The 16,280-nt window shown below is 40.1% G+C and overlaps 1 protein-coding gene across 1 annotated transcript in view; it reads left to right on the forward strand.

The window, feature by feature from the left end:
* Nucleotides 1-16,280, forward strand: part of LOC125461085 (dynein axonemal heavy chain 11-like) — a 466,228-nt gene that overhangs the window by 78,133 nt on the left and 371,815 nt on the right. The window contains exons 10-12 of the mRNA XM_059654665.1: nt 4,568-4,705; nt 9,472-9,596; nt 13,104-13,299. Of these exons, the coding sequence (XP_059510648.1) occupies nt 4,568-4,705; nt 9,472-9,596; nt 13,104-13,299 (459 nt within the window). The remainder of the gene's footprint in view (nt 1-4,567; nt 4,706-9,471; nt 9,597-13,103; nt 13,300-16,280) is intronic.

The raw sequence follows: 16,280 nt of genomic DNA on the forward strand, positions 1-16,280 counted from the left end.
GTGCCAGAACTACCCTTTTAACTTCTTTTCCTTCCTTACACATAAGATTTAAGTCTTGTCAATTTATATGTGTGTAAAATTGTAAGAATAGGGTCTGGTTCAAGTTATAAAGTTATATAAATTAGCAATTAATGATCTTAATTTTTGCTACCAATTATAAACAGTTTGATTACAACAAATTTTAATGGAAAAAGATCCTGATATGCATATCTGTTGATAACAAAGTGTGAAGCTGGATGAACACAGCATATCTGTTTAACCTGAATTGGACAGCTAGGTAAAACAGGGGCAATTCAATGGTTTAATCAAATTGTTACATTTGTGGATGAGCGACTGGAATAGTGGGGTTAGATTTTCAGCATGCTACTGCAGTGGATTGTGATAGTTACAGCTAGTGTTTAACTGAACTGTGTTTAAAAAAAAGGGTATGGCCCTTCATGTGGAACCATCTTGATGACTGTAAAAATTGGAAGCACATTTATTATTGGGTTAGTAACTGGCAAATAATGTAGATAATAAATTAATTTGATGGCATTAAAAGTGCACTAAAATTTTGCACGAAAAATTACATCAAAGAATGTTATTCCAAGATGGGAAGCAGGAGTAGGAAAATGAATGTTGCTATTCTGAGAGGACATGGAATATCAATGCATTGATATTCCCTGGAGCCACTGCCACCTTTCTAGTGCATCCATTATCAAATATGTTAATCTGTTCAGGCACAGATTGCTGAACTGCTATGATATCCTGGAAGCTCCTTTGAATACTGGTTCCCATAGCCTTCATGGCAAAAACCTGTGATCTGAGCATGCACAACAGCTTTCTGAGATTACATAACAACAGTCTGAGCTTCCAGTGCAACATTTAGACAGTTTTGTGAAAGCTGTTTTTCCTGCACCATTGCTAAATGATCCAACTGCAAATGCAACGTTGTGTTTGACAAGCAGAAAGTCCCTCCAGCTGGACATTGGGAAGCTCCACGCCATTGTTGTTGGACCCACTCACTTCATTATTCTCCCAACAGTTATCTGAGTTTGATCCAAACTCTTCACAATCTTGGTGTCATATTTGATCCCGCAGTAAGCTTCTGACCAAACAGCTGTGCCATGTTTAAGACCACCCTATTCCACCTCCATAGCACCACTGAGCTGTACCTATTTCAAAACACTACTGGATGGCCCTCAACACTCCATGGTCCCTGAAAAGACCAACAAATTATTAGAACTGAATTTATTGAATGGCCCTCAAAGGGGAAAAAAGTCTGGATTTCACTTTCTAGCACTTCTACTTTAACAATCAACATAAAATCAATTTCAATTAAATATGAATAAAGAGACAAATTGTGGTCAACTTGAACTAAAAAGTACACTTCAGATAGTCGTGATGAAGGTGGGTCTCTGATCTATCACGCAGTTTGGTCAATACAAGATTGAACCACAAAGTGTCTCAGAACTCTGTTTTTCTGAAATAGCATTCTAATTTTTTTTATACACAGATTTTAACCACTGAATTTCTCCAATTGCTGCTTTCAACCACCGCTTATCACTGTGTAAATGTACTCAGCTCAGTGCCCATCACTAAAAGTGGCTGGCTCTGGTTTTTTTCTGTCCCTTGAAAGTAACTGATCCGATGGCATTAACTTCTGTTACTCAACAGCACTGTATTTGACTGCTGATGTGGCCATATGTGGGTGTCGTAAATGTGCTCAGTTCATCCTCTCCAGGATAAAAAATTAATGCTTTTGCTTCAGTTGATGAAAATGCTATTACCGTAACCAGTTTTATAAATGAGAGTTTGCAAGTAATTGCTTGGAATTCCCCTTATCTCCAACTATAATTGGCAGACAATTGGCAGAAGATATTCATACTATTTATCTTGAGATTTCTGACAAACATCTATTGAGATTGTGGTAAAAGATCAGCAGAACCCTGTTAGAAATGCTAATCAAATGCCTTTATTACCTGCCTTCATTGAAGCAATTGCAAGTTCCCCTGCATCGCTGGAGTGATTATTACAAACCATTTCTTGAAGCAGTCTTGCAAGTAAATACTGTAGCAAAATAATCTCCATCCACAAGAGGGAAGCCTTTTGGTTTATTGGATGCGTGCTGGCCCACTATAAGAGCAATCCAAATAATCCTTTTCCACAAGAGATAGTTGGAACTGCCGATGCTGGAGAATCTGAGATAACATGGTGTGAAACTGGATGAACACAGCAGGCCAAGCAGCATCGGAGGAGCAGGAAGGTTGACATTTTTGGCCGAGACCCATCTTCAGAAAAACGATCCTTTTCCACCACCTCACTTTATACCTGTCACCATGTAAATGTATTTAGCTCAGTGGCCATCAGCTTCTTTTTGGAATCATTCTTTGTCTCTGTGTCCATCACCTTTAGAGGCAACAAAAAACATAGTATGTTCTTTACCACATTCGTATTGTGTCCTTTGCCCAAAACCTTAAATTGGCACTCCCCCGTCCTTTTACCATGCGCTAATGGAAACAGCTTTTCTGTCCTCTGTCAGATCTCCTCTCAGCCATTTTTATAGCAGAGAGAACAACTCCAATATAATGTTGCAACTAAAACCCCTTGCCCCTACCATTCTGCCAAATCACCTCTGCACCTTCTCAGGGGTTTTCTAATCATTCTCAATGTGTTGTGAACAGATTAGAATGAAAACTAGTTTTGGTCTGAATGGAGATTTATACATATTTAGTTTAAATTCCCTTCTTTAGCCTCCATGCCTCCATTTATCCACAATCCTACATGCTTTGCTGTCTGCTTTGTCAGTATACTTGTTACCTTCAAAGAAAATGTGAATTTTCAGGTCCCTTTACACATTGTAGAACAGTACTTCTACCTGTCCCTGTTCCTTTTGTGAAAATACAATAGCTCACATACCTGTCCGTTCTGCTCCTCTACCTGCATTCTATTATAATTGATTGGTATCATCCTCATTGCCAGCCGCACCTCCAGGTTTTTTTTTGTTATCACGAGCAGAAATTTTGCCTTGTATTTTGATTCAAGTCATTTGCATAAATCAAAAACTTCTTCATTCCTTGAACCAAATCGTAGGGAATACCACTATCGTCTTTTAGTCAGAAAAATAACCATTCATCATAGCTCATTGTGCTCTGTGCCTCACCAGTTTTTCATCTGAGCTAAGACTGATCCTTCTATTCTACAAGCCTCAAACTTTTTAAAATCAGGCTTTTACTTGGAAGTTAGTCAAAGGATTTCTTAAAATATATGTAGACAACAACCATCACATTCCCTTTGGAAACCATCCCTGTTATTCATCAAATAATTCAAATAAATTTGTCAAACACAATCTGCTTTCGTTTTCCCCCCAATAATTGCTTCTAAAACCTTATCTTCCTCTTAGGTTAAATTGACTGGCCATTGGTTGCTAGGAATGTCTTTACAACCTTTCTTGAATAAGTGTGTCATATTTATAGTTATCCAAACTTTGGGCATCGCCCTGGTATCCGGGGTGATTGAAAAATTATGACCTGCTCTTCCACTGTCTTGTCTTCCACTTACTTTTGCAATCTGAACATAAACCCTTCCTCTCTAACTCCTCCGTAGCTGTTTCACTTTGTTATCTCTACTGATGTGTGGAACAATATTTGGCTGACTCCGTTCATCTGGCAGAATATTCTGCATGCCTTATATTCTAGCACTAGAGAGTTTATTGCCATGTGGGGTTCAGAATGTTTGTTACACAAACACTTGTCATTTACCCTAACTATGAAATCTCCTGTAACAACTGCTTTTCTGCCTCTTGCTCTTCCTTTGTCCACTTCCATTGCCCATTGATGATTTAGAACATAGAACTTTGCAGCACAGTACAGGCCCTTCGGCCCACAGTGTTGTGCTGAACTTTTACCCTCAACCTAAGGTCTATCTAACCTCCACCGCTACCTTATACTATCATCCATATGCCTATTTAATAGCTGCTTAAATGCCCCTAACGAGGCCGACTCCACTACCCTCTCTGGTAATGCATTCCACGCCTGTACCACTCTGAGTAAAGAACCAACCTAGATTTGAGCTGGTCTACATTTTTTCAATGTTTGATGCAGAGACTGTTTCAGTTACAGAACAATCTATAAGAACTTGTTGATTTATTGTGTTAATGTTCAATTGTCAAGTACATTCCTAAGCATAAAATTTTGAAAATAGACAGATCTGCAGCCACAGAATTATATAGAATTGCAACTTTATTTGCATTTTAGTACTGCACTTGTGAAGCACCAATGATGTTTCCTTCAAACTAAATGTAAGGTTGCCTCTGGAGTCACTTGATACTACTACCAATCTGTGATAGTGCTGCACACTTTTTGCCTATAATCAAAGCAATAATAATAGCCAAGAATGAGGGCTATGAAAGATGCGAAGGGTTTCAATGTGCAGTATATTACAGTAATTGTAAATACATTTTCACATTCTGTAAAGTTGCAGGGCAAAGAAGTAGCCCACGTAATGCTTAATCCATAATTTGGTTTCATTGCACGGGACTAATTGAAGTCAAAAATATTCATCTGTATTTATCTGTTTTGTCCCAAAGCTTCTAGCTGTATTTGGTGCATTTCTGGACAGGTCCACCATCAAGGAGATTTTTAGTCCAAAGTACTTTACTTTCCTGGAGATGTTTGATCAAGAACTGGACAGATGTAAACGTTTATATGATAAGCATATAGAACAGGTATGTTTCATAAAGATGTTTCATAAAGATAATATTTGAGTTAAAATTGCCTTTATTAAATGTTAAAAGTCTTGAAAAAGCCTTCCTTTGTGACTTCTGACCTTTACCATTGTGGCATTGTTCTGTCAGAATAGCTGTAGTGGAATTCTTGACTCTTCCACAGTTTTGCTGACAGTCTTGCCTGATGATAAGGGAAGCTCAAAGAAGAAGAATGTAAAAAATAGGCATAATTTATTTTGTATCAGTGATCATCCAGCTCCACACTTAGTTATAATTTATTTTGTGTTTTGTATCTGCTGCACCATTCAATAAGATTAAGGCTGATCTGATTTTGATCTTAACTCCATTTTTGACGATACATCATTATCATTGTCTCCCTTGTCAGTCAAAATCTATCGACCTTGAATATGTTCAGTGACCCACATCCTCCTCCAACTCGCATACTGTGCAAGAGAATTCCAAACATGTGGTGTACATGAGAAGCCAAATACAGCTGAACTGCTGAGTGGGAATTGGCTTGGCTAAGATCTGAGTTTGAAAAAAAATCCATTTTTAGTTGTCCCTGTTCAAACCGGGTAGATTAATCTCTAAGTGAAGTGCTTCTAAGTCAGACCCTGAATGGCGCAGAGAGGAATTTTTAAAAAATTCATTCTCCTAATATGCTGCAATTGGTAAGGCAGTCAGATTTGTACATCCTGGTGATGGAAGCTCTCCTTCTCAAACTGCTGCAATTTGTGTGGTGAAGCTGAAATCGCAGTGTTTTAAAGTACACACTTCCACCATCAATCCAGGATTAGCAATGTCAAAGACACCCAAGTATCCTTTAGAATCAAGATTCTTTAATAAATATGTTTATGAAATTGAGAAAGGAAAACGGCATTTTGCCAGTGATTAACTGGACATTTCTAAGTCATTTGAAACATTTTGTTTTTCTCTGGACAAACCTCTCCTTTCCTTTTAAAATATTGTGAAAATCATGGAACTTTGATCTGGAATACACACTGTTGGTTACTTTTATGATTAGTTCAGACATATGCAGAACATGTCTTACTGAAAGTGCAAAGATCATCTTTGAGATTATGTCAATTTGATGCTTGAGCAGTGTGAATGTAAAAATGGAATGGGCCTTTCTAATGTTTTCAGTGTGGAATTTCAGATTTGTCATAGCAGAAAGTAATCACTGCCAGAATGAGGACAGTTTACAGTATTTTCTGAAGCATGAGCTTCAGTTACATCAAAATACACTTCAGATATCAAAGACAAAAATGTCCTACGATCTCCATGAAATCATTGTCACAAGGGTGGCACTTGAAGAGGCAAGGAATGATTAGGGACAGTTAGCATGTTTTTGTGTGAGGGGAATCGTGTCTCACAAACTTGATTGAGTTTTTTGAGGAAGTGACCGAGAAGATTGATGTGGGCAAAGCAGTAAATATTGTATTCTTGGACTTTACTAAAGCATTTGACAAGGTTCTACATGGTAGACTATTAAGTTAGATCACATGGGATTCATGGTGAGCTTGACAGTTGGATTCAAAATTAGCTTAACAATAGGAAACAGGATTAAGGATAGGATTCTTGGCAGCGTGGAGGAACAGAGGGATCTTGGTGTGCAGATACATAGATCCCTTAAAATGGCCACCCAAGTGGACAGGGTTGTTAAGAAAGCATATGGTGTTTTGGCTTTCATTAACAGGGGGATTGAGTTTAAGAGTCGTGAGATCTTGTTGCAGCTCTATAAAACTTTGGTTAGACCGCACTTGGAATACTGCGTCCAGTTCTGGGCGCCCTATTATAGGAAAGATGTGGATGCTTTGGAGAGGGTTCAGAGGAGGTTTACCAGGATGCTGCCTGGACTGGAGGGCTTATCTTATGAAGAGAGGTTGACTGAGCTCGGTCTCTTTTCATTGGAGAAAAGGAGGAGGAGAGGGGACCTAATTGAGGTATACAAGATAATGAGAGGCATAGATAGAGTTGATAGCCAGAGACTATTTCCCAGGGCAGAAATGGCTAGCACGAGGGGTCATCGTTTTAAGCTGGTTGGTGGAAAGTATAGAGGGGATGTCAGAGGCAGGTTCTTTACGCAGAGAGTTGTGAGAGCATGGAATGCGTTGCCAGCAGCAGTTGTGGAAGCAAGGTCATTGGGGTCATTTAAGAGACTGCTGGACATGTATATGGTCACAGAAATTTGAGGGTGCATACATGAGGATCAATGGTCGGCACAACATTGTGGGCTGAAGGGCCTGTTCTGTGCTGTACTGTTCTATGTTCTATGAAACAGAGAGTGATGGTGTGAGTTTGTTTCTCAGACTAGAGACCTGCGCCCAGCAGTGTTCCACAGGGATCGGTGCTGGGCCTCCTTTTACTTGTCAGTTACCTAAATGATTTAGATGACAATATAGAAAACATTGTAAGTAAGTTTGTAGATAATTCCAAGATTGGTGGTATAATGGCTAGTGAAGCAGGTTATCTAAGGTTACCAAGAGATCTTGTTCAATTGGGTCAATGGGCTGAAGAGTGGCAAATGGAGTTTAATTTGGATAAATGTGAGGTATTACATTTTGTGAAATAAACAGAGAAAAGACATATACAATTAAAAGTTGGGCCTTGGGCAGTGTTGTAGAACAGAAAGACCTAGGAGTTCAGGTACATAATTCTTTGAAGTTTGTATCACATATAAATAAGTTGGTTAAGAATAGATTTAGCATGCTTGCCTTCATTGCTGAGACCTTTTGAGTGTAGGAGTTAGGATGTCATGTTGAGGACGTACAGGATATTGATAAAGCCTCTTCTGGTGTCCAATTCTGGTTGCCCTCTTATAGGAAGGATATTGTTAAGCTGGAGAGGGTTCAGAAGAGATTTATCAGGATGTTGTCAGGAATGGGGTGTTTGAGTTATAAAGAGAGACTGGATAGGCTGGGACATCTTTCATTGGAGCGTAGGAGATTTATAAAATAATGAGGGGTATAGATAAGATGAATAGCAGGTGTCTTTTGCCTCAGGTGGGGGATTTCAAGACTAGGAAGCATAAATATTTTTAAGGTGAGAGGAGAAAGATTAAAAAAAAACTTGAGAGGCAATTTTTTTTACACAGAATGGTTCATGTGTAGAATGGACTTCCTGAGGAAGCGGTGGATGTGGGTACAGTTACAAGGTTTACAAGACATTTAGATAAGTACATGAATAAGCAATGTTTGAAGGGATATGGGCCAGGCACAGTCAGGTGGGACTAGTTTAGTTTGGGATTATGTTTGGCATGATCTGGTTGGACCAAAGGATCTGTTTCTGTGCTGTATGACTCAATGACTCAATAAAATTGGTCTTCTGGCCTCATTTGCTTACTGCCAGCAAAATGTAAGCGCTAGTCACAGCCCCAGATGCATTTGCTGGTTATATGATCAGTGTCATGGGAAGAATTACAGGAGTATTTGAGTGAGGTTCATGGTCTTCTACAACTGGACTAACTGCTAGATTTTGTTTTCTGGTGACAAGCACCAACAGTTATTTTAAATTCATGATGATATAAAAGGAAAGATTTGCATTTAGCTTGTACAGTCCGAGATTACAGATCTGATATGAATGATATGTGCTTTGCAGATCCAAAAAAGAGCCATACTGCAGTCAGAATGTTAATTCTTGTTTCTCTGTCCACCGATGCACCCAGCCCAGCTGAGTTTCTCCAGCCATTTACCGTTTTTAACTCAGGAGTCCAGCACTTGCAGTTGTTAGCTTTTTGATAGAATGGAACTAGCTCCACAGGGTGGGGAGTCTAGAACTCGAGCCTAAAAATTAGAGCTCAGGAGTGAAATTAGATAATTTCACACACGGAAAGAAGGTCGAGACTTGGAAGCTATGCAACTGCCAATTGATGCCAGATCAATTTTAAATCTGACACTGATAGGCTTTTTAGTAAGAAAAGGAATTGTAGGAAATGGGTTGGGGGTGGATAATTGTGTAACATTGTAGATCAGCCATCTCATTGCGTGGTGTCACAGGTTCAAAGGGCAAAATGACCTTTTCCTGTTTTCCTACAAAACTGATTTGACTACTGTCAGTTTGTCTATTGTAATCAGATGTTGCAAAGGCAGATTGAAGTAAGTATTGTATCCCATAGTTGAACATTTGCTGTTTCAACAGCATATCCTGAGTACCTATGGAGGAGACCTAAGCAACTTAATTGTTCATGGGATGGAGCAGTTTTTGGCTAGGCTAGCATTCATAGTCCATCCCTTATTGCCCTGGAGAAGGTGCAAGTGAACTTGCATTCTTGACCTGCTGTTGACCATGGGAGTGTAGGTCTCTCCACAGTTAGGAAGGGAATGCCAGGACTTTGATCCATTAACAATGAAGGAATGGCAACATAGTTCCAACTGATGGTGGTGTTTGGCTCAGAGCAGAACTTGCAAATGGTGGTGTTCTTGCACACTTTGTCCTTCCAGGTGGAGGACGTGTGTGCTCAGAATGGTCTGTCGGAGGAACCTGGGTAAACTGTTGAATTGCTATGTGTCTCTTTGATGTTTTCAATAAGGTGTAGTGCAATCCATTTACTGTAATCTTTTTTACCATTTTAATGATTAATTTTTCTCTCCACGTTTCACTTTTCTTTCTTTGTGTGGAGAGCAGATTGCAGTTTTAAAACTATTGGTGTAATGAGTTTATTGATTAATAAAAATCTAAAAAGTGAAATTAATAAAGTGATCTATTTTTAGGACTGAAAGTAAGGAGTAATGTTTATTTAATTGTATGTCTATGTGTCTGAAAAACAGAGTGAAAAAGGTGTTGTGTTATTAAACAAGAACATGCCTGTAACTTCAGGAAACTTAAAATGGGCCAAAGAACTTAAGGAAAGGATTCAGATACCTTGGTCAAATTTAAGGCTTATTGATCACATGTAAGTGTCATGACTTTCATGTATAAAACCATAAATAATTGAACATTTACATAGAATATCCTTACTCATATTTCTCCATTATAATTTAGTTTAGGTCACAGCATTCAGTAGTTTCTCATAGCTGTTGTCTTCATCAAACAAAAGAAATGTTTATGATATTTATCTCATGTAGTTTTGGTCATTTGTGTGAAAATCTATGTTTATTTCCTTGTGTTCATGTACAGTTCCTTTGGGAAATAGACAATCTGTGAAGGTTAAGTCACGACCATTGTCAGCAAGACATCAAACTTAGACTTGGGAATAAAGAATGATATTGTTGATGTGTGGCAGCCTGAGTTGATATTGCGGACTGATATCCTTTGTGGGAGCAGACATGCCAGAAAAAGAAAATAAAAAATATCGCACATTTGAGGAATGGCAAAGGGTAGTGAGGCTCATGTTGACTTGTCTCTGAATCGCCCATTTTCAGGTCATTATATGTCTGCCCTCTCCAGCCTCCTACCAAGGCTCAATCACTGCAACTGTCACTATTGTAGTTCACAAACAGTTCTCACCAACCTCGTTCTCGCAAACTCCAAACGCTTCAGCCCTCTGCCGTTTCAATGGACTCCCTGTGGGCAGCTCACCACTTCTCCTGCCTGTACATCATCACTAATGCCTATTCCATCCACTTTCAATTCACTTCATATCTCCCTTTGTGTCATATAGAAGAAAAGTCTCTCAAGCAGGTAGAGAGGGCCAGGTCTTCATTTCTACCTGTGTGAAGAGAAAATGCTGACTTGGTTGGACAAGAGGATGATCATTCATGTGGGGATGCTGAGAAGTGACTGTTGAGCTAACCTTGTGAGCCTCAATCAGCTGTGCTGCACTGCTCTCCCATTAATGCCACAGTTAACTCATTCTTAAAATGACTGCCAAAGGCCACTGAATTGGAAATGTTAAATCTGTTTTATAACAAGAAGAAGCACAGTGGAAGCGAATCCAAACTCAACTAGTTCCTCCTGGAAGTAGGTTTCAGTGAGGTTCTACCCTCTATTGCTCCACGGTACATAGATCTCTGTTCTGTTAGATGCCAGTTAGCTCAGTTAGCTGGACGGCTGGTTTGTGATGTGGCGTGACGCCAACAGCACAGGTTCTGTTCCCACACTGATTGAGATAACTGTGCTTTCTCCAACTCACTCCTCGCCAAGGCGTAGGAACCCTCAGGTTAAACTAAGCATCTGTCTCTTTAATGAGGGCTCTCTCTGGGTATAAGAAAACTTTGCCTTTAATTGAAGGTCCCCCCTCCAATTAGTGTCCAGTTGTGAGTGACACAGCATGTTGCAGCAAAACAGTACATGCTGCCTGAGCTATACTGCAAGTTCCTGCTACAACAAAATCTCACCTTAAGGAGGTTTATGTGACCTTAGTGGAAACATGGCCAACATTGTATCTCCATTCCATGCCAGTCTGAGGGTTATGTTAAGGTGCCATCAGTAAGGATAGCTCTGGTCTCCCAGCAGCCATCCCTGTATGGCCTGAGGCTCTTGGAAGGAGGCAGGAACTTGTGAGCTGTCTAGTTTGTAAACATCACGGCAGCATGCAGGTAACTGGCACAGATCTCCGTTAATTTCCCCAGCACGACTTTCTGACTGATACTATTCCTTCACTTCCTCCTTTTCACGAGACCCTTGGTTCCATAACATTTCTAGAAGGTGGTCGTAACCCATGCTGACTTTGTCCAGCACAAAAAATACAATCAGAAATAAAAATGGGGACAAAAGTAACAGAATAATTCCATACACACTGTGGTTCTGTTTTCACAAGAGAGGATACAAGTAATCCCAGAAATGTTAGGAAACCAACAATCTAATGAGCGGAAGGAATTGAACAAAAACAGCAAGAAAATAGTGCTGGGGAAATTGATGGGGTTAAAGACTGACAAATATCAGGGCTTGATAATCTACATTCTACATTTATAACAGAAGTGGAAATATTGATGGAGTAAAGAGAAAGAGTTGCAGGTGAAGGATTCTGTGATGACTGAGTGGCATTCTTCACCTAGAGGAATGACTTTGAAAGTAAATCATTGAGTAATGGCAGTGTTTGACTGTGGGGAAACTGGGCATGTGCACTCATTAGGGAATACATATGTGATCGATTCAAAGCATCACACAGTACTGCACACGTGCAGGGAAGCATTTTGAAATGGGGAGTGCACTTAGACATGGTGGGGGTTGGGGAAGGGCAAGAAAACCCACTAAGGGCACATCAGTAATTCTAAAGACTGTTTTGCGCAGGTATATTTGCTCGCACTCTTAAAATATATTCTCGTGTCTCTTTGTAGCTGTTGGACTTGGTGGAGTCACATCCGTTTGAGATTTGAGCAGCCCGAAGGATGAAACATATTGTATAGCTGTCAGTAGTAGTGAGAGGAGACTTGGGACGGAGGTGGGGTGAATCCCCCAGCAGGAGGATGGAAGAGGGCCTAGAAGCCGATTTGGGGCAGGAGGGATGACAAAGAGGGTCAAAGACCCAGCAGGCCTTTCCCAATCTGTCTCCCTTCTTCCACACACCCCATCCCCAATCCCGCCACTTCTCTTCCAGTCCTTTCCCAGTCTCCGACTCCCCCCTCTTTCCAGGCCCCAATGTCACCTGATCTCCCACAATCCTATGGTGTCAGCAAACACAGCCTTCAATAATATTCATCTTGGGGTTGTAAGCCTGACAATTTTTAAGGAAAGATCTTTGCAAATAATTTGGTTGCATAAATTTTGTTTATGTCACAATAGAAGTGTAAGAAGGAAATGGAAGAGTGTAGCATTAGATATTTTCATTTTTGAAAAAACAATGCATGCAGTATTAAGAGGGAAACGAGAATTATCTAAAGAAATTTTCTCGTTTAATGTGAGAAAAGCTGCCTATAGGATGAGCAAGATAATAAAATGTGAGGCTGGATGAACACAGCAGGCCAAGCAGCATCTCAGGAGCACAAAAGCTGACGTTTCGGGCCTAGACCCTTCATCAGAGAGGGTTAGGGTTAGGGTTAGCTTTTGTGCTCCTGAGATGCTGCTTGGCCTGCTGTGTTCATCCAGCCTCACATTTTATTATCTTGGAATTCTCCAGCATCTGCAGTTCCCATTATCTCTTATAGGATGAGCAGATTTTTTTCTTAAATTAGCAGCAGATGAGAACATTTTTCTCCCAGTTATGATTGATTTACCAAATAAGTAAATTTCTCACAGTTCTAGCTTGTTACAAGATCTCTTGGACAGCCAGTTAAGATATAAATAGTGGGCCGTTCAGGTGATATGTAGTCTGATACTCTTTCCTCTTGTTATTTTGTAGAGAATGCCTGGCTTGTATCATAGGATAGACTATATGTCGGATGAATAGGAATGATACAATCAAGTTTCATAATTCTTTGACTAGTGCGGAACTATTCCTAATGTTTCTTCTTCCTTTATTGTGAACAGCTTGTAAAATAAATGAGTTGGCATTAGTTTATTCAATAATATTTCTTTTTAGAAATCTTGAAGGCCCTGAAGCTGGGATAGTCTATCAAAAATATATGGAGATGCTGACTTTACTGGATGAATATGAAGAACAGATGCACTTGTCATGGACAAGTGGGGTTCACACGATTTGCCAGTTCAACTTGGATCAGTCAATTATCAAGCGCAGTTCTGAAGCTGGTTTTCTCAGTGTGAACTTTGACCATCAGGTACAGTAAACGTTGATAGCCAGATTCACATTTATTGAAAGGAACCTATGCAGTTAGATGCCTTGAATTTCTGCAGGGATTTCTTTGTCATTAAACTCTGCTGGGTGACCATTTAAAAAAAAAAATTGGTTGAAACTCCTGCAGAATGATATACAATTTGGATCAAACAGAAATTATAGAAAATGATGTTTTTGCTGTCTTCACCATAGGTTGGTGGGAAAAAATCTGAGGCCATACCAAAAAGATGTAGTTTGCTTGCTCACCTCATAGTATTTACAGGACACACAAATTCTATGAAAAACATTGAGCTAATTTGAATCAGAAGAGTTTGCTTCTCAAAAACTGGTTTTCATTGTCTCCTAACCTGTTGCATGGGAGTCTGAAAACTCATGGTTATCAGCCTGGGCTCCCCTCTCGGTAGCTGTGAAGGAGCCAAAGGCCATCATATCTTACAGTTCCTTTCACGCTATTACAAGGTATCTCTGCAACATAAGTCAGCACACATTGAGGCCAGGCATAGAAAGGTTGCTGATGCCTGTGCCGGAGAGTATATTCTACATTAGTGTAGATATCATAGTTAGACGCAGTGAAAGTGCCACAAAGTTTGAATAGATTCGTGGCTTTCCTAAATCACCAAGGCCACCAGGAAAAATGATATTTTATTGAAGGCATCCAAATCTGTCCCTGAATCAAAACTGTAAATTGTTTAATTATGAACATACTGGTGAAGAGTATTGTGGGGATAGATATCTCCTATCTTCAACATTATCAGATAAAAATTCAGTCTAATCAGTAAAGAGTGCCAATAAAATGCTAAATTAAGAAAAAGGCATGCGTGCCTGGGAAAAATCAGCTTTTTGCTTCCTTCCCCCATGGAGTCATACTAGATCTGCACCATTGCTGAACTGCTTTTGGACCACTAGAAGTGCATTTAATAAATAAGTGATGCTGGTAAAGCAATTTGGTGCAATTCTGCTGCAAGTTCAGACATAGTTGTAAAGGTTCACAGCACAGAAAAAGACACTTCAACCAATTAAAAACAACCACCGAACTGCTCTAATCCTATTTTCTACCACTTGGCCCATAGCCTTGAATGCATTGGCATTGCAAATATAAATCTAAATTTTTCTTAAATGTTATGAGGGTTTCTCCTCTACCATTCTTATAGACAGAGTTCCAGATTCCCTCCACCCTCTGAGAGAAGAAAATGTCCATACATACCCTCAATACCTCCCACTCCCTAACTTCAATCTGTAACCCATGGTCATTGATCCCTGCACCAAAGGAAAAGGTTCGTGCCTGTCTACCTTATCTGTGCCTCTCATAATTTTATATATCTCAATCATGTCCCCATTCAGTCTCTGAGGAAAACAATCCCCACCTATCTAATCTCTCTTCATAACTAAAACTCTATAGCCCAGGCAACATTCTGTTAAATTTCCTCTGCACATTTTCCAGTGTGATCACGTCCCTTCAATTATTCGGATTCCAGGAATTCAGCACAATATTCTCCCTGTGGTCTGAACAATGTTTTATACTGTTCCAACATAACCCCCCTAACTTTTAAACTCTGAGCGCCACGTAATAAAGGCAAGAGTGCCAACTGCCTTCTTAACTACTTTATATATCTGTCCCACTATATTAAAGGACCGGTTGACATGCACACCAAGGCCCTTCTGAATCATTGGTGCTTCCCAGTATCTGACCATTCATCACATGTTCCCTTGCCATGTTTGCCTTGCCCAAGTCTATCACTTCACACTTATCCAGATTGAATTCCATTCACCGTTGATCAGTCCATCTGACCAATCTGTCTACATTGTCCTGTAATCTAAGCCTATCCTCCTCAGAATGTTCCACATCACTAATTTTTTGTACCATTTGTGAATTTTCTGATCAACTCTCCTACATCCCCAAATAGCAAGGACCCCAAGACAAATCCCTGAAGATCTGCACTGGAACAGGCTTCCACTCACAAAAACACCCCTCGACAATCACCTGTCACCCTCTGTTTCCTACCACTCAGCCAATTCTGGATCCAATTTGCCAAATTTGCTTTGATTCCAAGGGCTTTTGCCCTTTGTTGTCAGGCTTCCATCTGGGACCTTATCAAAAACCTCGCAGAAGACATGGTGGCTCAGTGGTTAGCACTGCTACCTCACAGCGCCGGGGACCTGGGTTTGATTCCACCCTCAGGCAACTATCTGTGTGGAGTTTGCACATTCTCCCTGTCTCTGCTTCCGGGTGCTCTGGTTTCCTCCCACAGTCCAAAGATGTGCAGGCTAGGTGGATTGGCCATGCTAAATTGCCCGTAGCTATCAGGGATGTGTAGATTAGGTGGATTATGGAGGGATGGGTCTGGGTGGGATGCTCTGAGGGTTGGTGTGGTCTTGTTGGGCTGAAGGGCCTGTTTCCACACTGTAGGGAATCTGTGAAGTCTAAGCAGACAATTCAATCAAGTTGGTCAGATGTGACCCCCTTAACAAAACTATGCTGACTGCCTGTTTAATAAAGGATAAAGTGACAATTAATGATATTCTAATGCCTGTCTCTCCAAATGCAGATAAATTCTGTCCTTCAGAATTGCTTGCAGTAGGTTTCCCCATTGCTGAAGTTAGACTGACTGGCTTGTAGTTTCCTGGTTTGCCCTATGCTTCCTCTTTGAATAACGGTATCACATTGGTTGGCCTCTAGTCCTCTGGCACCTTTCTTGTGGCCAAAGAGGAATTGAAAATTATTGCTAGCTGAAATATTGGGCTGAAAAGTAATATCTTCAAACCAGACCATTAAGGGTTAATTGTTAAAGGTCAATTGGACATGATGACAAGCAATTGAAGTAATGTAGAAAAATGTACACAAACGTCAGGCCTCATGCAAAAACAGCCCATTTTGACTACCTGACCTTGAGGGTTGATGTGAACCACCCACTTGTGCAGTCTACATGGTCTGGAAACATGCTGAAATTATTACAAAATGGGAAC

The sequence above is a fragment of the Stegostoma tigrinum genome, chromosome 2, assembly GCF_030684315.1.
Source record: "Stegostoma tigrinum isolate sSteTig4 chromosome 2, sSteTig4.hap1, whole genome shotgun sequence".
Classification (NCBI taxonomy): Eukaryota; Metazoa; Chordata; class Chondrichthyes; order Orectolobiformes; family Stegostomatidae; genus Stegostoma; species Stegostoma tigrinum.